The sequence below is a fragment of the Myodes glareolus genome, chromosome 7 (genome assembly GCF_982192425.1).
Source record: "Myodes glareolus chromosome 7, mMyoGla1.1, whole genome shotgun sequence".
NCBI lineage: Eukaryota > Metazoa > Chordata > Mammalia > Rodentia > Cricetidae > Myodes > Myodes glareolus.
In genome coordinates this window covers 98,180,617-98,207,331 of record NC_142032.1, presented here as the reverse complement: position 1 = coordinate 98,207,331, position 26,715 = coordinate 98,180,617, and the positions used below count along the sequence as shown (strand labels likewise).

Genomic DNA, 26,715 nt, shown 5'->3' with positions numbered 1-26,715 from the left:
ATTTTGTTGAAAGTTTTTCAGCATCTAATGAGATGATCATGTGGTTTTTATTTTTCAGTTTGTTTATATGGTGAATTATGTTGACAGATTTTTGTATGTTAAACCATCCCTGCATCTCTAAGATGAATCCGACTTGATCATGGTGGATGATGGTTCTGATGTGTTCTTGGATTCGATTTGGCAGTATTTTATGTAGTATTTTTGCATCAATGTTCATGAGTGAGATTGGTCTGTAATTCTCTTTCTTAGTAAAGTCTTTCTGTGGTTTGGGATTCAGGGTAATTGTAGCCTCATTAAAAGAATTTAGCATTGTTCCTTCTGTTACTATTGTGTGAAATAATTTGAGGAGTGTTAGTATTAGTTCTTTGGAGGTCTTGTAGAATTCTGAGCTGAAACCATCTGGTCCAAGGCTTTTTTGGTTGGGAGGCTTTTGATGACTCTTTCTATTTCTTCATCAGTTATAGATCTGTTTAATTTTCTTATCTGGTCTTGATTTAATTTTGGCAAGTGATATTTATCCAGAAAGTTGTCCATTTTCTTTAAGTTTTCCAATTTTGTGGAGTACAGGTTTTCAAAATACGATCTGATGATCCTCTGTATTTCCTCCGTGTCTGTTGTTATATCCCCTTTTTTCATTTCTGGTTTTGTTCATTTAGATATTCTTTCTCTTCCTTTTGGTTAGTTTGGATAAAGGTTTGTCTATTTTGTTGATTTTCTCAAAGAACCAACTCATTGTCTCATTGATTCTTTGTATTGTTTTCTTTGTTTCTATTTTGTTGATTTCAGCTCTCAATTTGATTATTTCCTGCCATCTAGTTCTCTTAGGTGAGTTTTCTTCTTTTTGTTCTAAAGCTTTCAAATGTTCTCTTAATTGACTAGTGTGGGATTTTTCCAGTTTCTTTATGTAGGCATTTAGTGCTATGAACTTTTCTCTTAAGACTGTTTTGTGTCCCATAAATTTGGGTATGTTGTGTTGTCATTTTCATTGAATTTTAGGAAGTCTTTAATCTCTGCCTTTATTTCTTCCTTGACCCATTGATGATGCAGGTGAACATTGTTTATTTTTCATGTGTATGTGGGCCTTCTGGAATTAGTGTTGCTGTTGAATTCTAGTTTTAAGCCATTGGTGATGTGATAAGATACAAGGGGTTATTCCAATTTTTTTTTGTATATGTTGAATTTTTTGTTTCCAAATATGTGATCAATTTAAAAGAAGGTTCCATAAGGTGCTGATAAGAAACTTTATTCTTTTATGTTTTATGGAATAGTCTATAGATGTCTGTTAAGTCCTTATGAGTCATAGCATCTGTTAAATCTCTCATTTCTCTGTTCATTTTTTGTCTGACTGACCTGTCCAGTAGTGAGAGGGGAGTGTTGAAGTCTCATACTATTAGTGTGTGTGGTTTAATGTATGATTTAAGCTTTAGATGTGCTTCTTTTACATATGAGGGTGCCATTGTATTTGGGGTATAGATGTTCAGTATTGTGATTTCCTCTTGATGGATTGTTCCTGTAACTATTATGAAATGGCCTACTTTATCTCTTTTGATGGATTTTAGCTTGAAGTTTATTTTGTTAGATATTTGGATAGCTACACCTGCTTGTTTCTTAGGTTCATTTGATTGGTATATTTGTCCCAACCCTTTACTCTGAGACAATGTTTGTCTTTGAGGTGGAGATGTGTTTCTTGTATGCAGAAGAAGGATGAATTCTGCTTTTGTATCCAATCTGTTACACTGTGCCTTTTTATAGGTGAGTTGAGTCCATTTATACTAAGGGATATTAATGACCAGTGATTGCTATCTCCTGTTAATTTACTTTTCATTGTTAGTGATGTTAATTTGTGAATTTCCCTTCTTTGGGATTTGCTGCTATGAGACCATCTATTGTCTGTGTTTTTGTTGATGTAGCCAACTTCCTTGGATTGGAGTTTTCCTTCTAGTATTTTGTGTAGACCTGGGTTTGAAGAATGCAATGATTATGGTATCCACCACAACTCTATTTATCTCCTCTATTTCTGTCTATAGATGGGTGGATTTTAAAGAACAAAGGCTGCTTACCACAAATTTAATCAAGTAGTGACACCAATTGCAACTCCAATACCACATGTGGTTTCTTTACTTGGATAAACTACCACATCCCTTATACCTGGTATGCAGCTATTGCTCTTATAAATATTTCCACTGTACTTACTCATAAAGGTCATGAAAAATAATTGGTTTTAAGTTAGTATGACCATCAATATGTTTTGACTATTTTACATCATAAATATGTTAATTCTATGAACCCATGTCTTACGTGAGTTGTAAAGTACTCGATCACTTATTTCTCCCACAAAATACCACAGTGATCCATTATATTGATGCCACTATGCTCAGTGGTTCAACTGATCATGATAAGTAAGCCACATTATACTTATTAATAAAATATATGTGTATTAGAAGATGAGGAATAAATTCCCAAAATCCAAGAAAAAATAAGTGATATAAAAAAGTTGTAATTCCCATAGTAAATCAAAGAAAGAAACCAAAAACTGTAGTTTCCTATTTGCAGTCAATCACAGCAAGATTGAAAGTTCACAGTTTTCATTGGGTCATAGGATGTTTTCAAGGTCTTTGCTTGAAGAGGGAATTTGATCATATAATCCAATTAATAGACTAATAGACTATAAGAGAATGTTCACTTCTACAATTCTGGCATTGTCATGAATATACAACCAAAATATTCTTTTGCTTATTTCAAAGAAAAATAATTATTTTCTTTTAATCATCCACTTACATATTAGACACATTTTAAGAAGTGACTAAGGAAAAGAGTTCACACATTGCAATGCACAATATGTTTCCAATTTATACAATCTGTTCACAAAAACAGCATAAAGTATTATGTTCATTGTAGTGTTGGTACATTGTGAAGGTATTTTAAAATGTTTTGAAGTCATAGAGTTTCCTTTAGTGAATACTGGCATGATGCTGATATAGTAAGCTCTGGATATTATATGTGAGGAAAGGAGTCAATATCTTCACAATAGCCTTTGAACAAAGATTCAAAATTACTCAATAAAATAACTTGCAAAGTGAAAACAGATGCATATCAAAAAGATGATACATCATAATCAAATTTTTTCTATCTTAGAGATGCAGGGATGCTTTGAAATATGTACATCAATATATTTAATAAAACACAAAAATGGACCTACAGACAAAAATCACCTTATCTTCTCAATAGATACAGATCAGGCCTTTGCCAAAATCCAGTGTATCTTCCTGATAACAGTGCCAAAGAGAGGAGGACAAGAAGGAGCATACCTCAACAGAATTAAAGTTATATAATGAGAAACTCACAGTCAACATCATCCTAAATGGTAGAAAATATGATGTTACCCATTTAGGTCATGAAAAGACAGGGTTGTCAATCAGCCTCACTCATTTTCAATATTGTGCTCAAAGTATTATCTGGAGCAATAAATCAGAAGAAGAAAATAAAAGGGAAACAAATTGGAAAAATATAAGTCAATACTGTTTGTGTTAGTCAGAACATCTATTGCTGAGAAAAAATACCACAATATGGACATTTTTATAAAGAAAAACTTTTAATTGGGATTGATTCCAGATTCATAATTTTTTAATTTTAATTTTTAACACAGTATTATTTTACATACCAATTCCAGTTCCTTCTGTTCCCATTCTCTGACTTCTTCTAGCTTTTCCCCCACCTCACTCCCATCTACTTTTCAGAGAGGGTGAGGCCTTCCATGATGAGTCAACAAAGTCTGTCACATCATTGAGGCAGGACCAAGGTCATTTCCCCTGTATCTAGGCTGAGCAAGGTATCTTTCCATAGAGGGAATAGGCTCCAAAGAGCCAGATCATGGAACATGACAGCATGGGGAGACAGGGTTGTGTATTAGGAACTGAGAGTTCTACATCTTTATCAACAGGTAGGAAAAAGCCTGTTGTGTGTCTGCTCTGGGCATAGCTTGAGCACAGAAGACTTCAAAGCTGTAAAAAGAGATGGCCTTAGTTTCCTGGTCCCGCAGACCTGAATAATCACACAGAAACTATATTAATTATAACACTTTGGCCTACGAGGTCAAGTTTCTTATTAACTAATTCTTACATCTTAAATTAGCCCATTTCTATTAATTTGTATTTTACCACAAGGCTCATGGTTTACCAGTAAGGTTCTGGCACCTTTCTCCTGAGCAGCTACACGGCATCTGCCTGGGTTCAACTTCTTTCTCTCTGCCTTCAGTTTAGTTTTCCTGCCTAGCTTTCACTATTCCACCCTGCCATAGGCCAAAGTAGCTTCTTTATTAACCAATAGTACTAAAACATATTCACAGCATAAAGAGGGGAATCCCACATCATCTTCCCTTTTCTGTCTAAATAAAAAGGAAGATATTAACTTTAACATAGTAAAATTACATATAACAATAAAGTTATCAAGCAAAAATTATAGTTAAAATATTTAGTCTATTTGTATCTAGCAAAGTTAAAGAAAACATTTCATTATCTATTTTACCTTTGTGAGTCTAAAGTTTTATCTAATTTACCCTTTATTGTAACTAAGAAAAACTATAACTATCTAGTCTTCAGCTCCATTAAAGACACCAGAAGGATATAAAATTAGCTAAGTAAACAAGAAACACATTGTAAGTAACATTCAGAGCTTTAGAATTGACAGAGACTCTGCTAACAAACCCCTAGTGCTTTGTAGAAGGACCTCTAAAAAGAACCAGAGGCATTAACACTGCCAGTACAAACCAGGAAGCCATTTCTTAAAGGAGCTATATCTCTGCTTGTAGCCTTCAAATAGCCTATCTGAAAAAAAGGCTACCTTGGCTCCCATTTTTGTGAATCTATATCCCTCTTTTTTAAAAGTATTTTTTAGGTTGTATGTGGATCCATACCAGATGATGGGCATCATTTTGTAATTAGAGATTGCACATTGATTTCTTAGCTGCCCAGACTCAAATAATCTCACAGAAGCTATATTTATTACAACAATGTTTGGCCCATAAGCTTGGGTTTCTTATTAAAAATCTTTTATATCTCAAATTAAGCCATTTCTATTAATTTGTATTTTATCATGGGGGTCATGGTTTACCAGTAAGGTTCTGTGATCTTTTTCCTTGGGAATGGCATCTTTCTGACTCTGTCTTCTTTTTCCCTGCATTCAGTTCAGTTTTTGAGATTGTTGTTAATTATATCTGATTTATTTACTTTGAAAAATCAGATTTAAAATTAAATTTTTCTTTTCCTTCAATTTTACAATGTTAACATTAAAAATGATCTTGATCTGTGATTTTTTTGGTTCTTGTTAAAATTTATTAAATTTAAAAAAACAATACCAATCAAAGAATTTGTTGGATTTGCCATTTTCTTTGATCAGAGCGCTTATTTTCTCTATGGTATCTTCAGAATCTGAGATTCATTCTTCTATTTCTTGTATTCTATTGGTTATGATTGATTCTGTAGTCTCCGTTCGTTTACCTAGGTTTTCCATATCCAGCCCGTTCTCGGTTTGTGTTTTCTTCATTGCCTCCATTTCAGTTTTCAATTCTTGAACTGTTTCTTTTACCTGTTTGATTGTTTTTTCTTGGTTTCCCAGAGTATCATTTATGGATTTACTCATTTCTTCAAACTTTTTGTTATACTTCTCATCCAATTCTTTAAGGGAGTTATTCATATCCTGTTTAAGGGACTCTATTGCTTTCATAATGGCACTTTTTTCCACTTCTTCTGGATTAAGGTGTTCAAGTCCTTCTATTGTAGGGTCGTTGGTATCTTGTGTTTTTATGTTGTTTTTCAGATTGTTAGAGGAGGTCTTGCCTTGGCGTCTGCCCATCTCTTCCTTCAAATGCTCTATATTGGATCTTCTGGTACCAGGTCAGGTTACCTTGTTGCGCAGGGACTTCACTGACAGAAGGCCTACCTTTCCTCAGGCAGGCTACTGAAACTCAGGCAGTCCCTCCTTCCGGGTTGTGCCTACAGCCCGGGCCCAATGCACAAGGCAGCTGAGCTGGGGAAATTTTATGGCCCCAGGGGGAAGGGAGAAATATAAAAAAGGTGTACCTGGATGGAAGCTGGGATGGGAGGCGGGAGAGCTTAGCAGGGTGGAGCCACCACTACAGGGTGACCTGGCAGTCAAGGGGGTTGGGGAAAGTCTGAAGTCTTCCTCGCCGGGCTTCTGCCATGGGCCAGAAGCAAACTCATCCCTCCGATGGATGCCTGCTAGAAGTCAGTGCCAGTTGCTGGTCAGGAATATCGCTAAGCTGACACAGTGGATGTGTCTCTGGGATAAAGTCGACTTGTTGATGATGGATGATATTTTTGATGTGTTCTTGGATTCAGTTTGTCTGTGTTTTATTGAGTATTTTTGCATCCATATTCATGAGTGAAATTGGTCTGTACTTCTCTTTCTTGGTTGAGTTTTTGCCTGGTTTTGGTATCAGAGTAACTGTAGTCTCATAAAAAGAGTTGGGCAATGTCCCTTCTGTTTCTATTATGTGGAACACTTTGAGGAGTGTAGGTGTTAGCTCTTGGAAGTTCTGTTAGAATTCTGCACTAAAACCATCTGGCCCTGGTCTTTTTTTGGTTGGAAGGTTTTTGATGACAGCTTCTATTTCCTAACAGTTTATAGCTCTATTTATATTGCTCACCTCGTCTTGACTTAATTTTGGTATATGGTATCTATATAAAAAATTGTCCATTTCTTTTACATTTTTCAATTTTGTGGAGTACAGGTTTTTTGTCGTATGACCTTATGATTTTCTGAATTTCTTCAGTGTCTGTTGTTATGTCCCCTTTTTCATTTTTGATTTTGTTAATTTGGACGATCTCTCTCTGCCTTTTGATTAGTTTGGATAAGGGTTTGTCCATCTTGTTGATTTTCTCATTGAACTAGCTCTTTGTTTTTAATTGATTCTTTATATTGTTTTCAGCCCTCTATTTGATTATTTCCTGTCTTTTACTCCTCTTGGGTGAGTCTGCTTCTTTTTATCCTTTATCTTTCAGGTGTGCTGTTAAGTCAGTAATGTGAGCTTTCTACATTTTCTTTATATGGGCACTTAGTGCTATGAACTTTTCTCTTAGCACTGCTTTTATGGTGTCCCCCTGATTTGGATATGCTGTGCCTTCATTTTCATTGAATTCAAAGAAATCTTTAATTTCTTTCTTTATTTCATCCTTGACCCAAGGTAGTTCAGTAGTTCACTGTTCAATTTCCATGAGTTTGTAGGCTTTATGAGAGTAGTATTTTTGTTAAATTCTAATTTTAATGCATGGTGATCCGATAAGACACAGGGGGTTATTCCAATTTTTTTGCATCTTTGGAGGTTTGCTTTGTTACTAAGTATGTGATCAATTTTAGAGAAGGTTCCATGAGGTGCTGCGAAAGTATATTCTTTTGTGCTTGGGTGGAATGTTCTATAGATGTCAGTTAAGTCCATTTAATACATAACAGCTGTTAGTTCTTTTATTTCTCTGTTAAGTTTCTGTCTGATTGACCTGTCCATTGGCAAAAATGTTGTGTTGAAGTCTCCTACTATTAATTTGTGGGGCTTCTTGTGTGATTTGAGTTTTAGTAATATTTCTTTTACACATGTAGGTGCTCTTGTATTGGGAGCATAGATGATGTTCATGATTGAGACTGCATCTTGATGAAATGTTCCTGTTATAAGTATAAAATGTCCTTCTCCATCTCTTCTGACTGATTTTAGTTTGAAATGAATTTTGTTTTAGATATTAGGATAGCTACACCTGCTTGTTTCTTTGGTCCATTTGATTGGAAAACCATTTCCCAACCATTTACTCTGAGGTAGTATCTATCTTTGAGGTTGAGGTGTTTTTCTTGTAAACAGCAGAAAGCTGGATCCCGCTTTCCTATCCAATTTCTTAGCCTGTGTCTTTTTGTAGATGAATTGAGTCCATTGATATTAAGTGATATTACTGACCAGTGGTTGTTAATTCTGGTTGTTTTTCAGTAGTAGGTTTTGTATGTTTCACTTCCTTTGGGTTATGCTTGTGGTGGGTTATCAGATATCTATGTTTTTGTGAGTTTAGTTGGCTTCCTTGGGTTGGGGTTTTCCTTCTAATACTTTCTGTAAGACTGGGTTTGGGGATACATATGTTAAAATTTGCTTTTGTCATGGAATATCTTGTTTTCTCCATCAATGGTGAATGAATGCTTTGCTGGGTATAGTAGTCTGGGATTGCATCTATGGTCTCTCAGTGTCTGAAGCACATCTATCCAAGACCTGGCTTTCATGTTTTCCATTGAGAAGTTGGGTGTAATTCTGATAGGTCTACATTTATATGTCACTTGACTTTTTCCTTTGCAGCTCTTAATATTTTTTTCTCTATTCTGTATGTTTTGTGTTTTGATTACTGTATGGCGAGGAGATTTTTTTTTGATACAGTCTATTTGTTGTTCTGTAAGCTTCTTGTACCTTCATAGGGATCTCCTTCTTTAGGTTGGGAATGCTTTCTTCTATGAATTTTCTTGAATATGTTTTCTGTGCCTTTCAGTTGGAGTCCTTCTTTCTCTTCTACTCCTGTTATTCTTAGGTTTGATCTCTTCATGGTGTCCCATATTTCCTGGATATTTTGTCTTAAAAATTTGTTGAATGTAATGTTTTCTTTGACCAATGAGTCTATTTCCACTATAGTATCTTCAGTGCCTGAGATTCTTTCTTCCATCTCTGGTATTCTGTTGGTTATACTTGTTTCTGTAGTTCTTGTTTGTTTACCCAGATTTTCCATATCCAGAATTCCCTTGGTTTGTATTTTCTTTATTACCTGAATTTCAGTCTTCATGTCTTGAACTGTTTTCTTCACCTGTTTGAATGTCTTTTCTTGGTTTTTCTTTAAGGGATTTATTAATTTCTTCCATTTTTGTTTGTCTTCTCCTCCATGTATTTAAGAGAGTTTTCCATTTTCTCTTTAAATGTCTCCATAATTTTCCTAAGGTTACATTTAAAGTCATTTTCTTCTATTTCTTCTGGGTCAGGATGATCAAGTCTTCCTTTTGTGTGACCTCTGGGTTCTGGTGTTACCATGTTGCTTTTTAGATTGTTGGAGGAATTCTTGCCTTGGTTCTGCCCATCTCTTCCTTCAAATGAGGCTAGCAGTGTCTTTGTGTCTTGGTCCAATCCTTATAGTGGCTGTCTGAGTGTTTGGGAGTTTTCCTTGGTCTGCTCTCTACAGTCAATGTAGGTCTCAGAAAGTCTCCGAGGTCTCTATAAGCTCTCTCTCTCTTGGTCTTCTCTCCTGGTTTGCTCTCTTGGTGCTCTCTCTTAATCCCTTCGGTGTTGTAGCAAACTCTTAGTCCCCTCAGCATTTGAGCAAGCTGTGTTTCAGAGATCCACCGAGGTTTCAGGAGGATATGCAGGTTTGGGGTCATCATGTGGCTAGTAGTTTGAATGACAGCTGGATGAGTTTGGATTTGTGGGAATGCTTAGCCACAGGAAAGTCCAAATGGCTGGCTAGAAAGGCCAAGGGAGTTGGAAGAGGGATCAGGGGTTTTGTCTCACAGGGGAGGTCCTAGAGAGTGGGGTGTCCCACTGTGTGGCTGTTCACTCACCTCTTATGTCCCCTCAGTATTGGAGCAAGCTTTGTCTCAGAGTTCCACTGAGGTTGCAGGAGGATAGTTGTTTTTGGAGGCAGGGTATGGCTGGTAGTTCGGATGGCAGCTGGATGAGTTTGGGCTTGGGGGATCCTTGCCCTCGGTTTAGCTTTTACAGCCAGCTCTATTCTGCACTGTCATAAGGCAAAGAAACCTCTTTATTAATCAATGGTAATAAAACATATTCACAGCATACAGACGGGAGCCCCATATCACAAAGCCATCTCCCACAGTGGCATACTTCCTTCAACAAGGTCCCACCTACTCTAGCAAGGCCATACCTCCTCATAGTGATACTTCCTATGAGGTTATGGGGCCAATTTCATTCAAATTAGCACAGTGTTTGAAGAAATTTTCCTGATAATATTATAAGCTTTTTTTTTTTAATTTTATAAGTATCATCCAAATTCATTTCCAAGTAAAAATGGTATTAACAAAATGTAATCTCAAATAATTACTTTTGTTCATTTTGCATATTAAGTCCTACATTATGAGTGTTTCTTCTCTTCTGTATTTCTCTTACATAATGAAGTATCATGAGAAATGAAATATAGATTTAAACTTTACTTATTTAATAGTTTTGTATTAAAATGCCTTCAATTGTCTCCAATATACACCATATCTTTTCAATTACAATTCTTATAAAATTAGAAATTCAAGTATGTACTTAGAAATCAAATAGACCTTTCTAAAACTTGTTACCAATACTCATTTGACAGAGTGTGTCTGATCCTAATGGACTGCAGGAAGCATCAACAGACAGCCCCCAGTCATCCAATATGGACAGTGATGAACTTCAGGAGGCTTCAACAGACACCCCTCAGTCATCCAATATGGACAATGATGGACTACAGGAAGCTTCAACAGACACCCCCCAATCATCCAATATGGACAATGATGGACTACAGAATGCTTCCACAGACACCCCACAATCATCCAATATGGACATTGGTGAAGAAAAAAATGTACAAAGGCATCTAGAGAAAAGTAAGTAGTACATTTTAAAATATACTTGCTATTTACAATGTGGGTATGCAGAACAGAACCCTATCTGTTATAAGTAAACAAAATATTAACAACTGAATATATAGAAAGCAAAAGAACAAGTATAATGGTGATAATGCACACACACATTATAAATCTGAGCACCAGGTAAAATTTAAATTGTCATTGAAGGAGTCCTTTCTCTCACATCTCTCAATTTCCATATTTAATTAGCTTTATCTCCAGAAATATATGAAATAAACATGAACATTTAAGTAAATAGGTCTCCCACACAGCTAGGCAGACCCCTGATTAGTCAAAACTACTCTCAAATACTTGTTTTCACACTGAGATCCTTTAATTAGCAGGCAAGTAAAGTTAAATATTTCCACTTAATTCAAATTATTGCTTGGTAAATGGAAAATAAGTATTTTATCATTTCTAATTTTGTATTAATTATAACAATGAATAGGTTTTTTTTTTACCTAAATGGTCATTATACTTTCCTTAGTGAAATATGTGCACTTCCTAACTGAGTCTGTCATGGAAGACCAGAAACAGACCTCAGAAGAAGAGCAGCTACAGGATAGTGGTAGAAAAAATAAAAGGACATTCATAAGTAAATGATTAAATTTACATTGGCTAGTTTATGATGTTTCCCCAATAATGTTTCAAAGGACAAATAAGGTTAAATTTAATATATCTTTTAAAAATAATACATCAAAAGTAAATGTTTTTTGAAATAGTATTCTTTTTTATTCTTTGAAACTTACATTCACCACTGATTTTCTCAGTCCGGTACTCATCAAACTTCTTTCTCTTGGCTTAATATCTCTTAAAATAATTATTAATAGCCCACTGAGTCCAACAAGGCTGAGCGTCTGTGAATGTTTGTGAGTACAGCTACTGGATATGAACAACCTGCCAGCAGCCACAAGCCCTTAGATAAATGAGTCTCCTCCTTTCACAACCATCAGTTGATGACTGCTCCTCAGCTAGTGCTGGGGCCTTGGAGACATTTGCTCACTCCTGCTGGAATCTTGATTGGCTTGATTGTCTAGTTTATGTACATATCAGGTATGTCATGCCCCCAAAAAGAGCATTCTTTTGTTTTCTTTTTTAATTTTTTATTTCTTTAAAAAAGAAAACAAACTATCTTTTTTCATTATATACGTAACAATCCAAGTTCCCATTTCCTCTGCTCCTCCCCATCGCTCCATATACCCCTCTATCCCATCCCCATCCACTCCTCAGAGAGGGTAAGGCTCATTGCTTTGGGGAAGGTCCAATGCACTTCCTACTATATCTAGGCTGAGGAAGATATCCTTTCAAAGAAAATGGGTTTCCAAAAATCTAGTACAAGCTATAGGGTAAATCCTGGTGCCACTGCCAGTGGCTCCTCAGTCTGCTCTTGCCATGCAACTATCAACTAATTCAGAGAAACTAGTTTGGTCCTATGTTTATTTCTTGCCTGTTCAGCTAGAGTTGTTGAGCTTCCATTAGCTCATGTAAACTGTTCCAGTGGGTGAACCCATTATGGTCTTGACCTCTTTACTCATATTCTCATTCCTCCCACTCTTCAACTGGAATTTGGGAGCTCAGTCCAGTGTTTTGGTGTGGGTCTCTCCCTCTGTTTCCATCAGTTTCTGGATGAAGGTTCTATGGTGATATTTAAGGTATTTGTCAGTCTGACTACAGGGCATGTCAAGATTGGGCCCCCTCTCCTTTATTGCTTAGGGTCTTAACTGGGGTCATCCTTGTGGATTGCTGGGATTTTCTCTAGAGCCAGGTTTCTTGCTAATCCCATAATTGCTTCCTCAGTCAAGATATCTCCTTCCTTTCACAAAAAAGAGCATTGTAATGTACTTCTCTTTAAATTAAAACTCATTTTTTCTGACCATTCTTTCTCATTGTTTTATGAGCTTTCAGTAGTGGGAGGTTAATACAAATGACCTATCCATAGATGAGCCCTCACAGTAGCTTAATGTTATCATGTGGACTAGTCATGAGTCTCTGCATTAACCACTACCCTTTGTAAAAAGTTGAGAGTAGAGCAAACTACAAAAACAAATAGAAATAATGATACCACTAGTTTATTCTCCTTCTATATCATATGACTATCCCATACATAAGCTTTTGATAAGGTTTACAGCATCAGACATTAAATTCATTCTGTGGAGCAGGTATCACATCTATTCATAAAAAGTTTGGTCATTTAAATAAACACTATGCAACCATTGTGCACAGTTTGCCTGGCTAGTCAGTGTTGTTAAATGAAAGGTTCAGGACTGGACAGAACCTGTGTTTCACCACCAGTATTTCACCTCCAGTGGCCTGAACTACAACTTTTATTGTTATGAAAGTCAGAGTTCCCATGTCAATTAGAGATTGCATTCTAAATGTTTTGTAACTAGACTGTGTGGTGTCTTCAGCAAAGGGAGACTTACTATTTAGCCATGACAACCAAGCATAATGTGTAGTAATAGCTTGTTTTAGTAGAGGTGGAATGGAGGCCTAACTGATCAATAATTCACAAAGAGGTATACTGTCTCTGATTCTTGAAGTATCACCAAAAATCTCATGTCTTCTGGGGGAAGTAAACACTTTCCTGGTACCTTGACTAAACTATTTATTTAATCTTTTAAATTGGTTTGCAAACTTGTAACTTACACAAGACTACATATATCCTTATATTACCCCCATTTACACTTTACTCCCTGCTCTGACTTATTCTTCTACCTTCATTGACACTTAAACTTTAGCCCAGTGTTACTTTCTGTGACCTGCATTCTTCCTCCCCACAAAACATATTTTGTATAGTTTGTATTATCATAAATTTCTATAAAATTTTTCCATAGCCCTTCATGTTTATTAAGCATTCACCCTTCACTCCTTCATCCTCCAACTCCTCCATGATTAAGACTATCAACATTCAGTATCCTCTTCTCTGATTTAATTTTCTATATATTTTACTCTGCCCTTCTCAATGGGTCCATCTACAATCGACCACATCAAATTTCTTGGCTTGCTCATATCATCCAAGTTAAAAATACAAAATTCTAGGATAAAAATGAAAACAACATGTCACATTTGTTTTTCTGATCCTGGCTGTCCTCAGCAGGTAAGACATTTTCTAGATCTATCAATTTACTTGCAGTTTTTGTTATTTCATTTTTCTTTACATTGAGTAATATTCCATTGTGTGTATATACCAATTTGCTTATCCATTCATCTGATGATGGCTATCTAGATTGTTTCTATATCCTATTTTTTGAGTGGGATTCTTTCCTTGATATGTTTTTTATTCAGTTTATCAGCACTGATTTTGGTGCTAAATTTATAGACTGTTAATTTGCTATAGTGCTTATCAGGTGGAAGACTTTCTGTGCAGCCCTAAGCGCTTTTATAGATGAGAAAATCCTACCATGTGTGAGAAGGGACACTAAGAATTCTTTTACAGTTTGTATGCTTTAATAAACTTGTTGTCTTATTGGTCTATCTAGAACTTCAGCTCTTTATTGAAAAAGTATGGAGAGAGTGAACAATGTTTGCCTTGTTCTCATCAGAGTGGTTACATTAAGAGTTTTTCTCCATTTAAGTAGATGTAGGCCATAGACTAATTATAGAATTATAATTCTATAATTGTGCTATTTTCTCTGTTCATACCTTGCTTCTCTATAATTTTTATCATTAAGGTTCAAATGTTCAACTGTGTTAGTGGTCATTAGTTCATATACTGAGATGATCATGTGAATTCTTTCATTATACTTATGTAATATATGATTTTATTGATTTATGTACATTTGTCTTTTCCTGAATTTTTGTTTGATACAAAAATGGTCATAATGAGTAATCTTTCTCTTATGATCTTAAACTGACTTTGCCAGTTTCATTTTTTAATGTCTACATGTATTCTTGTCCACGGCATGTGTGCTTGATTTACTCAGAAGCCAGAAGAGAGTATCTAATTCTTTGGAACTGGAGTTACAGACAGTTGTGAGATGTCAAATGGATGCTGGAAATTAAACCCGAGTCCTTTGAAAGAATAGGCAGTTCTTGTAAATGCTGGGCCATCTCCACAGACCCAGTTTGTCAATATCAGATATATAAGTTTTGTATCTATGTTCAACATGAAAAGAGGTCTGTGGTTTTAATTCTTTGTCTGGAGCCTTTATCTAGTTTGGAATTCAAGGTATTACTGGCTTCAAAAAAAGAATTTAGAAAACCTCTTTTGTTTTTCTACTTCATGAAATTATGTGAGTAGCAATGGTGTTAATTTTTCTTGGCATTCTGTAGAATTCGGCAATTCTTTAGAATTTGATCCTTCTACTAGTTTTTGGTTGAAAGGCGTTTCACTACTTACTCCTTCAATCCCAATAGTATATACTCTATACTATACTATTCTCTGGGACTCTCTAGGCTAGCTCATCCTATGTAGCCTATAGCGAGGAGGAGGGCCAGTTCACCCTCACTCATAGTGCCAGAGTCAGAGGTGACATGTTTTAATTTCTATTTTATTATTTTCAGTCCTGCTTTTGATTATTTCAGGATTGCTTGAATATAGTCACAATTAATCCCTTGAACTCTGTGTCCTGAAGTTCATTGAGATTATTCTCATTATAGGTTTTTATTATGTGATGAGTAATTTTTCAGAAGATGGTTTAGGTTGTTAGTTGGAATTTTCTTCCTCCTTCCCCTTTTTAAAAGACACTCATTTCAGTGGACACATTTAAAATCATCAGGAGAGCCTAATTCTTGATGGGGTTAGAATGATTTTTACTCGATTCCACCAATTTTGAGAGATACAAGTGCTAACCTTGTCCTTATTCTGAGAGTCTGCCTCTTTCTAAGCCTTGAGCATGGTTCCTCTGTCAATACACGTGATGTCTGGCCCGTGAAACCTCATCACCTGCAGGAGTGATCAAAAGCAGTGCAAAATGAGAGTGACTCAATTTTGAGGAGGTTGCCCAATGTCATCAGTGAGCCTAATCTCTATAAGGCAGGGCTCTTTACTTAGTTTGGGAGGTCATGCTGCTGGGGATCCTGAAGGAAAATCCCTGGGTCCTATGATGTTTTAGGAGAACTTTCAGACCAGTCCCCAAGACAAAGTTCACAGGTATCTTATGTGGACCTAAGGAGAAGCCAGGATCTTACATCTGGTTCTGGAGTTTCTGCAAAAGCAGAGGTAGAATTGAGCCTAAAATCCAGACAATCTCCCTTAGTGAAGGAGTTCTAGTAGACTATACACTGGAGCCTAAATACTTAATCCTTACAATATTCTGAGATTGTGAATATACTTAAAATATGCAATCACCACAGTTGTCCATATCAGTTGGATGGGATGATTGATATATTTCATAATGTTGTTTAAATTTTCAGTCTATAAGTTCCTTTATACACAATCTCTTTCAGATTGATGCTCTAAGAGCTTGTTTTTGTTTATGTTTCACCAAAAAATTGAGCTCTTCTCCCCACCACAAGAAATAGAAGAGAAAACACCGAAGAGGGATGGCAAGAGTTATATTCTGTTTTAAAAGGAATGGTAAGAAGGTTTATCTAAAACACATGCTCAATCTTCTAGCTCAGGAATATTAATATTTTAGTACATCATGAAGGAAAAAAAGAGTTAACTATCAATGGAATGTTTATCTCATTAATCAACAATAGAATAAGTCAAGAGTATCATAAATCATACACACAGATTTATAGATGGAATACATATATTATATAGTTATAATTATAGACAATGTGTGTGCTTGTATGTTTTGGCCACATTTTAAGAGTTCAGCAATATTAGGAAAAAATGACAGAAGAGAGAAAGTTGGAAGGTAAAGAATATAGGCAGTTTCAAATGCTGGACATAAAGGAGGAAAATGTGGCGGTGTGTCTGGTAGAGGTGAGAGAATAAATTCTTTAGAAATGGAATAGCAAGGTGTTGTAAATATAATAAGCATATAAATGAGTTTCTAAAACACAGCTTTCATTCTTAAAAGAAAAGGTATTCCTGACCACTCTTCAGGTTTTCCTTTCTGCTTTTACATACTACAGTTAGGATCCTGTTTAGAGTTTAAGGTTAGGTTGAATTTCATGAATAGGCTTCAGTTTATATATTTAGAGAAGATTTAAGGTTAGAATTTGGTGTTAGCATTAAGGTTCACAGTCATCACTGTGTATGTAGGTCTGCGAGGAACGTGAAAGAAACTGATAATTATTAAATAAAACGTTCATTATAGATGTAAGGTAGATCTTACAAAACAAATTTATTGACACACATGCTGTAGAAACAAATTTATGAATGCTCTAACTAGCACTTTGCATGGTATAGTTTATAAAGCAGACAAGATCACTGAGCATTTTGAATGGATTATTCTCATCCTGAACTTGGACAAGCCTGCCACAATTGCCTGACAACTTCTCTGACCATCTTCAACAAGACAATGCAGAAGAAAATCTGTGCCTTCCACAATAATTGATTCAAGAAAAGCCACGTGTTTATGTTTCAGCGTATATTATATTATATAATATATACTATGTAATATATTATATAATATATTATATTACATAATCATCAGTGTTATTTCCAATTGTTTATTTGGTTTTATTATGTTGTTGTTTATTATACTAGTACTTTATCGTCAGTGTTTACTTTCATGTGTTCATTTTATCTTTTATTTATGTTATATTATATTAATATGTTATCTTTGGTGTTTATTTTATGTTTTCCTTCCTTCCCTTGATGTAAACAGTTTATGTACATACGTATATATGTAAATATGTATATAAGTTTATGTGTTTGGTAGTATGACTCTTTTTAGAAGACAACATTTTTATTGTCCAAAGTTATTGAATAAATTTAATTTAGTTATTAGTTCACAGCTGTTTGATTCTCCTTAATTCCTGTAGTTTCCTTTAGCTCTTCTAGTTACTAATGCAGTCATACAGTAATTAGAGGGTCCATGATGGTGTAGTCATAGCTTCTTTACGTAGGTGAGCAGTGCTTCAATTAGACAACTGCATTGGAAAATATTTCTAAGTCATCATTTGCAGTTTGGTGTAAATATACACACAGGATTTTTTTTCTACTACCAATGTCATAAATGAAAACTTATATGTGATATGGCATTATTTGTTTTTAAGATGATTAAGCCTCAGATCCAAGCTATGCTGAGAATTTATTTTAAACAAGTTTTTCAGAGCAGAATTCATTCTTTCATTGGTGGCAAGAACAGAAGGAAAAAAGGAAACTAACTGTGGAAGTTTGTGTATTCTCTGATACTGCATTGGTTCTTTAAGTCATGTGATTAAACACCATTTGACAAGCAAAGGATGGTTTTGGCACATCATTTTAGAGCGTTTGAGTCCATATGAAAGAGAAAGGCATGGTGTAGTAAATCAGTGGAAGTGGTTAGACTGTGAGGTGGCAGATACTTATGTTAGACCTATAAGCTAAGAAATTCTTAAACTAAGGATTGGGAATATTCTTCAAAAGATAGTTTTAGTGATCTTCTGTACAGAGCATTCTTCAGCTTTTAAAGACCTCACACCTTTTCAAAACTGGCCCCTCTATTTTGAGGAAAAATAGTGCTTCATCATCCTCTGGGAGACAGTTCACAAATAAACCAAACATCCCATACATAAGGCTCATGAATTTCTCATGATGTGAACTGCAGATAGTGCAGCTTGAAGGGTCCCCATTTGGTTAATAACTCCAAAAATGTGCAAAAGTTGGAAGTTTTTCTGAGCCTCAAAGCTTTGATTCTTTGCAAAATCAATAAGAATATTGAGTCTTTATACTAAAATGTCACAGATCAAACAGCATTTTTATTGAAAACTTTAGGTAATAGAAAAGAAACTCTTGAAAAAAGCAAGATAAAATACAATTGGGAAAATACAGAAGGTTGTATCTCCAGGTCCTGCAACTGGAGAATATGATTACATGAAGTGAACTCCAAAGGACAGAGGCAGAATTTTTTTTTAGTTATAACTTCCTCAGTACACCTGGTCTTTTCCCCAGACTTGTTCCACTAGTTGCCAGCAAGAATCCTTACACACATTACATCCCTAGCATCTCTAGCTACCTAGCATGTCCATGGCACAATAGACCTCACTCTCATGCATAGTTGCTTAGGTAGGGTTTTTGTTGTTGTAAATAGACACTGTGACTACAGCATTTCTTATAAGGAAAGATTTAATTGAGGGGGCTCATTTACATTTTCAGAGGTTCACTCCATTACATTTTATATCAGGGAGCATAGCAAAGGGCAGGAAGATATGGTGCTAGAGAAATAGCGGAGAGTTCTACATCTTGCAAGCTACAGGAAGGAGCCTGAGACACTCAGTGGTATCCTGAGCAAAACCGACTCCACACAGACACATTTCCTCTAATAAGGTCCTACCTACTATACCTACTCACTCTATCTAAACCACTGCTCCTAAACGTGCCACTCCCTATGAGACTATAGGGAATAATTCCCAATTATTCCCCAAGAATTACATTCAAACAACTACATTCCACACCCTGGCTCCCATAACCTTGTAAAAATATGAGGCAAAATTTAATCTGACTTCAAAAGTACCCATAGTCTCAAAACTCTTTTAAAGTACAAAGTTCATAGTCTCTTCTGAAATTCATACAGTTTCGCAAATGTAATCAGTATAAAATAAAAATAAAAAACATATCACATACTTCCAACATCTAATGGCACAGGATGTACATTAACATCCTAGAATGTAGGCAAGGGATCACAGTAAGGAAATATTGGAACAAAGCAAGCCTGAAAACCAGCCTGGCAAACTCCAAACACTGATATCAAAAAGCTCTTCAGATCTTCCAATCGATTCAGCTTTGTTGAGTGCAACACATTCCTTTCACTTGCACTGCTTCCACTCCTGTTAGCAGCTCTCCTCAGCAGGGATCCCAGGACTCTGGCTTCTCTAACATCGGGTTCTCCAAGTCTAGCCATGTTTCAGCTTCACAGTTTTACACACTTGCCTTTCTACTAGGCCTCAATTCAAGGACACCCCAACACACGTCTGGTCTCAGCAGCTTCCTTAAGGCATGGAGGCAAAATTCAAAACCCATTTCTTCTTTCCTTAATTCTAAAGCCAGAATCACATGACCTAAGCTGCCAAGTTCAGCAGCTTACTGGAGCTGGAACATGATCCACTTGTCCAAGTTACATTTTCACCAGCTTTATTTACTTCATTGCCTAAGCTTGGCTGTCCTGAAACTCAATCTCTAGACCAGGTTGGCTTCAAACTCAGAGATCAGACAACCTCTGCCTTCCCAGTGATGGGATTAAATTGTGGCCCATCCTACCAGTATATAAGCTTTCCTTTAGTTGCTTTTTATAAGTTGGAGTGTTAGCTTTATTAAACTAAGGTTTTATTTTTATTTAATTTCTGTGGTGTCTTGCACTGTTCAACATGTTAAAGGTTTTAAATTAAGATTTTACATGATCTATTAAGATCATGACCACTATGCAGTGTGTTTAAAGTAGATAATACTGTTTTCATTAGCATCACAAGAAGAAACAACACCCAGATATGACAGCTAAAGCAAAACTCTATTCCTTGTAATACTTTTATTAACTTATTTCAATTAATGTCATTGAATTGTCTTAGGATAAAATTTAAATACCTATCCTCTTCAAGATCAACAAAACTGTGACTGTAAAAATATGATTATGAAAATTCTTTTTTCAATTAAATTAGATTTTTTATTATTTATTCTTCTCTCATACATTACATCTGACTGAAGTTTGCCCTCCCTCTATTCCTCCCAGTTACCCCTCCATGTCGTCCCTCCCTCAGATCGACTCCTTTATTTCCCTTCAATAAAAGTGCAGGCCTCCCAGAGATGTCAACAAACATGATAAAACAAGTTACAATAAGACTAAGTGTCTGGGTGGTGGTGGCACACACCTTTAATCCCAGCACTTGGGAGGCAGAGGTAGGAGGATTTCTGTGAGTTTGAGGCCAGCCTGATCTATAGAATGAGTTCCAGGATAACCAGGGTTATGTAGAGAAACCATGTCTTGAAAAAAAAAAACTAGGCTCATACTCTCATATCACAAATCTTCTTAAATGATGAGAACAATAGCTCCTATTTTTAAATGGGGATTATTCTGTTCATTCTGAGGTTGTTCCTAGGGAGTACTGCTAGTAACAGGGCATAATGGAGCCTGAACTATTCATCTTTTGTAACCAGAAAAGGCTTCCAGGTTGGGACTGGAATACCAACCCAGCCACTAAACCTTTGACCTCCAATCTGTCCTACCTGGTGCAATAATAAATAACCAAACAAGGCTGACAAAACTCAATGAAATGATTTCAAATGATGTACTATTGTATTAAAAGTGCTTAGTTCAGTGGTGATCAACCAGACTGCCACTGGAAGCAGATGGGAGAAGATGCAGAGATCTACAGAAAAAAGAAAAGACCCAATTTGGAGGTTTCCATTCAGTCCCTACACTCAGAGATCAGGGAATCCCAGGTAAGAGCAAGAGGAATTGGAGGCAGAGGGGCTGAAGACACCAGGATAGCACAGGTGAGGCATCAGCTAAACAGTGCTCATAGAGGCTCACAGAGATCCTGCATGGGTTTGTGACTGGTCCTCCGCATATCTGATATGTTGTTGGCTTAGTCTTTGGGGGGTACTGCTGACAATGAGCGTGTGGGTGATTCTGTCACTCTGCCTGCTTTGGGGACTCTTTTCTTCCTTGGGTTTGTCCCACAGAGTGACAGTTGTTGCTGGTCTTGTGTCTTGTTGGGATCTCCCAGGGAGGCCTGCTCTTTTCTGGGGAGAGACAGGAAGAAGGAATGCAGAGTGAACGGAGGAGGTGGGGAAAGATTATGGTGGAGTAGAGGAAGGGCAACCTGTGCTCAGGTGTACTGTATCAGAGAACAACAGAGAAATGTTTTATAAAAATTATGATAGTATGCTTATTAAATAAACCATTACACCTAAAATATGCTCTAATGAACCAGTTAACACATATGCTATTACTTAGAAATCTTGACTATATGAGCACATCCTTAGCTGCTTCCTGGTAATGTAATTATAATAGACTATGTCTTATTTCAAATGCAATTATTTGAGCCGATAAGTTAAGAATAGTCAATAGAATTGTGTTTTTAACAAACTGATAAAGACATCAATAGTATCTTGTATCTTGGGAAATTGAAAACAAATTTACAAAACTGAGATTTTTAAGTGGTTACTTTTGTTAAGATAGGATCATAGCCCCTGGCCCCTGGCATCCATCCCAGACTCCCTGGCCTCTAAGTTTTATTGGTCTGGTCCCCAAATCCCAGCATGCCAGGTCCTGACCCCTCTCTGGTTGATTCAGGACCACTCCCACAAAGTATTTAAGTGGGCTCCCTTAGGATAAACACATGGTTTGCAGGTCTGCATTGGCTCCCCACTGTCCTGTCTTCCCACAATGCACTTGGCAACCCGAGAACATCATTCTTAATAAAATGATGGGCGTTTTGATTTGGTTTTATTTGACCTAATTGGATTTCTTGTGCCGGCGGAGCTGCCCTTTTCTTATTATTTTTATTTAACACATGGAATATTCCACCGAGGAGCCTTAGTTTTTCCATGCAGGGTTCAGACCCCAGGGCACTGGGGTCCAGGATCATGCTGGAAAAAGTACCTTTGTGTACATGCACTCCGCCAGGGATGTTCAGCTTCTCTTGGTGAGTTTTCGTTTTAAACGGCATGCGGGTAGGTTTTTGTGGTGACCCGTTCATTTTTTTAGGCCTTTGTTGGAGTCACGGGCATGTCGAAGGTCCGACAGGGGCAGGGCCTCCTGCTGAGATGGGATTTGGGTGCTGGAAGACATTCCCTCCCAATTTCTCATGTACCCCATCTAGATTATATGTCGATTGATTTGGTGCCACCACTCTGGTGGATGCATTTTGACAGGCCCGTGTCAGAGGCATGCATTTAAAGTGGGTTTCTTGTAATTACTAGTCAAATTCAAATGCCCTTAAGTAGGTACTTAAAACCTTTTTTAATTATAACAATCTAACGGGGCAGTAGTGGTGCACACCTTTAATCCCAGCACTAGGGAGGCAGAGGCAGGTGGGTCTCTGTGAGTTTGAGCCCTGCCTGATCTACAAGAGCTAGTTTCAGGATAGGCTCCAAAGCTACAGAGAAACCCTATCTCAAAAAAAATATATAACAATCTAACTCAAAGCAAATTACACTCCATGTCTGCATTGTGCAAGTTTGGTGCTTCTGCCCACTCCTTCCGCCATTTTTTTTCTCTTCTCATTGGCGTCCACATGCTTTGTCCTGACTCTACTTGCATCTCGGTGTGTTCGTTCTCTGTCCACGCGCTTTGTCCCACCCCTACTTCCATCTCTCTCTGTCTTTATTTGCTGACCTCTCTTTATACAGCCTGGACTTCTGCCCCTCTGTGGCCTCCCTCTGCATCTGTACATTACCTGTGTCCGAAGCCATGCACCGCACTGTGCCCCTAAAAGCGGCGAAGTCCAATTAAAATGCTGCATGATCAGTTCCTGGAGCACACTTGCCCATGTGCTGGTGGTTTGTGGAGCAGCTTTTGCCCATCAGCTTCTGGGCCCAGCACAGGCCAGGCGCTTACTCCATAGCTGTTTCCCTGGTCGCCCCTGCCCTTCCCTGCTGACAAATCTGCTTCTCCCCCCTGCCAACCTTCCACTCTAAACTCTACAAAAGTATTTCCTCTTATGTTTCTGTTCTCTCTTTCAATGCCTAGTCAGCTGACACAGGTCTCTAAGTCTGTCCTGTTTCTCTGTTAGACTAATGTGGCCAAAATATGTGTTTATATAAATATATAACTGTGTTTTCATAATGTAAGTTCGAGTTTTGTGTTCATCTGTGCTTCCAGATTACAACAGCTTTAAAATTTTAGTTGATATGCCCAGTTTAAAGTACCAGATAATGGTACCTGGTTCTCAAATGCCTTTACAGACTTGAGATCATGGCATTTCATTTTAAAAGAGCTTTTAACACAGAGACATGCCAGCTTCTGCCATATCTCCTCCTAGAAGATGAACACCTGTGTCTCCATGCTTCATCTGGGTTTGCAAAGCACCCACGCAAAAGCAAAACAGGCCTTTTCTCAGGGAATTGATCAGCTTATGTGCCAAGCCAGGTAAGACATTCTTCCCCTCACAGGCAGAAATCTGTGGGTCTCTCACACTCAACAGCCAATGGAAAATACTGCTTCTAAGCCTGATGTTCTCCATGGACCAGGAGAGGACATGGGATTGCCTACTGGCCAATAGCTGTCTTGTTTTTTGCTTATCTATTCCTCCCAGATCTGTAAAGGCATTTGACAACTCAAGGTAACTGTTCTTTAACAGGCTTCATAGTCCAGGATTAACAGGTTTCAACCTTCAGAGGTTCAAAGTTCCCAATGTCCTCTAATAGCTCTCTACCAGTTCTCTTACAGGTTCCTAAAAAAGTTCCATCGCTACACCAAAGTCAGGTCTGGTAAAATCCAGGGTTTCCAATTCATTCAATTGTTTTACTACTACACTAACCCCAGCCAGTTTTAAGCATATTTTTCAGGTTACTCCTACTGCATAAGCCAAGACCAACCTACAAAATGCTCCCAGGACAACATCAAAAGCACCTTTTTCCTGGGACTTCACCATTGACACCAGCTTTTCTGGATCATGGACACCTGCCAACTAAAATCTGGTTTCATCTGCTAGTATGTCTTATACCATGGCTAGCCCCATTTCATAGAGCCCCTGTACTAACAATATTTTTTCTCCTAGACACCTGCCTTCTTATCTCCCTCAAGAAACAAATGCCTGACGTCTCTGGGAGGACAACTGACAGGATGCCTTTCCAGCCACACCACCCGCTAAAGTGTATCCACCAAGACCCAGCTCTCCCCTCCCCACATCGCCCTATGCCCTCAGGAAGTATCCAGACTTGAGTCTATGCCCTTTTTCAAAGAGAGCCAAAATGTTTGTCATAACCATCACTTCAATTTTCTGTCACCCCTATATCCAAGGACTCTGGAATGTTAAGTTGGCAACATATCCCCCAGCCCCTGACAACCATCCCAGCCCCAGGACTGGGAGTTGTATTGATCTGAACTTCAAATCCCAGCATGGACTCCAAATCCTGACCTTCCCCTGGGTCAGGGTATTTAAGTAAGCCCCCAGAGGAGAAACATGTGGTTTTCGGGTCTGCATGGGCCCCTGCTTTTCTGTTTCCCGCTATGCACTCTTAATAAAACGATGGACATTTTGATTTGGTTTGTTTTGACCTAATTGTATTTCTTGTGGAAGCAGAGCTGCCCTTTTCTTATTATTTTTACTTAACAACTTTAAATTACTCTAGACTGGGGACTTAAGTGTGTTGTCTCTATTTGAATGATTGTAAATAAATGATTTTTCATTGAATTATATTAACTCACTGCTTAAACAAGGGAAATTTCTTCTGATGTCCATATTAAACTAGTCTAGAAGGTGCTATAAATAAATAAATAAAGCAATAAATAAATAAATAATTGAGATTACTTTTAACTCTTTTGGGACCATAAACAACCTTATCAAGCCGCATAAAGTAAAAACAGAACTACGACCAGTTGTGGTAGTGCGCACCTTTAATGACAGCATTTGGGAGACAGAGGCAGGTGGGTCTTAGTGAGTTTGAAGGCAGCCTGGTCTATACAGTAAGCTCCAGGATGGCCAAGACTGTTACACAGAGAAACCCAGTCTCAAAAACCAAAAAAACAAAACTAAGGGTAGACTGTTGTATTTAAATTCTTGCCAAATCTTCTCATTAAGTTTGGCATGATAAATTTAAGGGAAAATTAAGTACTTAAAATAAAAATCCTTTAGAAAAATGTTGTGTGATAGTCTTCCTGGGGAGACAAGACACATATGTATTTGTGTCAATTACCAGGATCAGTAGTAGACAAAATAATGGTTCCATTCGTGTCCAACTTGGGAAGTCAATGAGTTTGTCAGGGTTATTTACAGGAGCTAAAGAAGGAGACCCCAGCACAGGGAAGCTACCTGTGGGTTCCAAGTTTGACAAAAACCACATCCTAAACCTGTTTTGGTTTCAAGGGCCTTCCTTTGTAGAGTCAGGAAGAAAAGTTAGAGTTGCTGCTCTCTGATGCAAGGATAAACAGTCGCAAATGACCTTGCAGGTGTCATTTTTAAAAAGAGAAAAAGGTAAGGTCTGTGTTAGAATGGGCTGAATGTGGTGGTGGTATATTTTGGTGGGGCCTGTTAATTGGGTGAACCAAGGAGGACTTTTGATTGCTGGACTTTGATACTTTGATAGCTAGACCTTTGGAGGACAAAGTGGCCAAGTAAGGGAATAGACCTTGGTGACTAGTTTGAGGAATGTAACCCAACGTTAGCGAGGCAGTGAGAATTGTGGAGAATGGCAAGACCTGCGAGTGCCACATGCTGAAGTGGACTAGTGTCACATCAACTATGATGATTCTAATGTTGCTATATCACCAGAAAGTCAGCCTCAGCATGAATGTTATAGCCTTTGAGCTCTCTGCTAGACATACAGGAAGCTCTTCAGGTTGGAGAATCTCCTCCAGGAAGCTTAGCTGGCCCTTAAAGCTTGAGGAAGGCTTTTGTGACTCCTGATTCAGCACCCCCGGACTTGTAAGGTTGTTTACTTACTGAGCCTCAGCAGCTTCTTCAATAAGACAATGTTTTTATTTAGAGGAACTTTTACATTCCATTCCTTTGATGGCTCTTGTTTTCTCTCCACCCTCTTTCTGTGATATTCTCAGCCTTAGAGTTCGTGATAAGAATTCCTATGTATGGCACAGCCACAGTGACTTGTTCTTAAGGACGATATCAGTGATTGAATGTCACTGAAGCACACCATCTACTGCAAAAATTAAGTTTTCTTTCAGGACAAGCAGCAAATGACAGCAATAGCAAAAGCACAAATATTGAGAAGGCAACTTGATAGGCACATAAAACCATTAATCAAAATGACAAAAGACTCAACACTAGGGTCTATAATCTTTCTAACTACAAATTTTTGTCCTGGATTATATATTACCAGATGTGAATTTCATGCTATAGTGCTTTATAGGACCGACCTGAGATCTC

At 37.3% G+C, this 26,715-nt stretch overlaps 1 protein-coding gene across 2 annotated transcripts in view; it reads left to right on the top strand.

The window, feature by feature from the left end:
• Window positions 1-24,874, top strand: part of LOC148121531 (uncharacterized) — a 61,525-nt gene extending 36,651 nt beyond the window's left edge. For both annotated transcript variants that reach the window (XM_087908590.1, XM_087908589.1), the window contains exons 15-17: window positions 10,347-10,614; window positions 16,024-16,153; window positions 16,937-24,874. In XM_087908590.1, coding sequence (XP_087764716.1) covers window positions 10,347-10,614; window positions 16,024-16,028 — 273 coding nt within the window. In that variant the 3' untranslated portion in view covers window positions 16,029-16,153; window positions 16,937-24,874. The remainder of the gene's footprint in view (window positions 1-10,346; window positions 10,615-16,023; window positions 16,154-16,936) is intronic.
• Window positions 24,875-26,715: the final 1,841 nt, after the last annotated feature.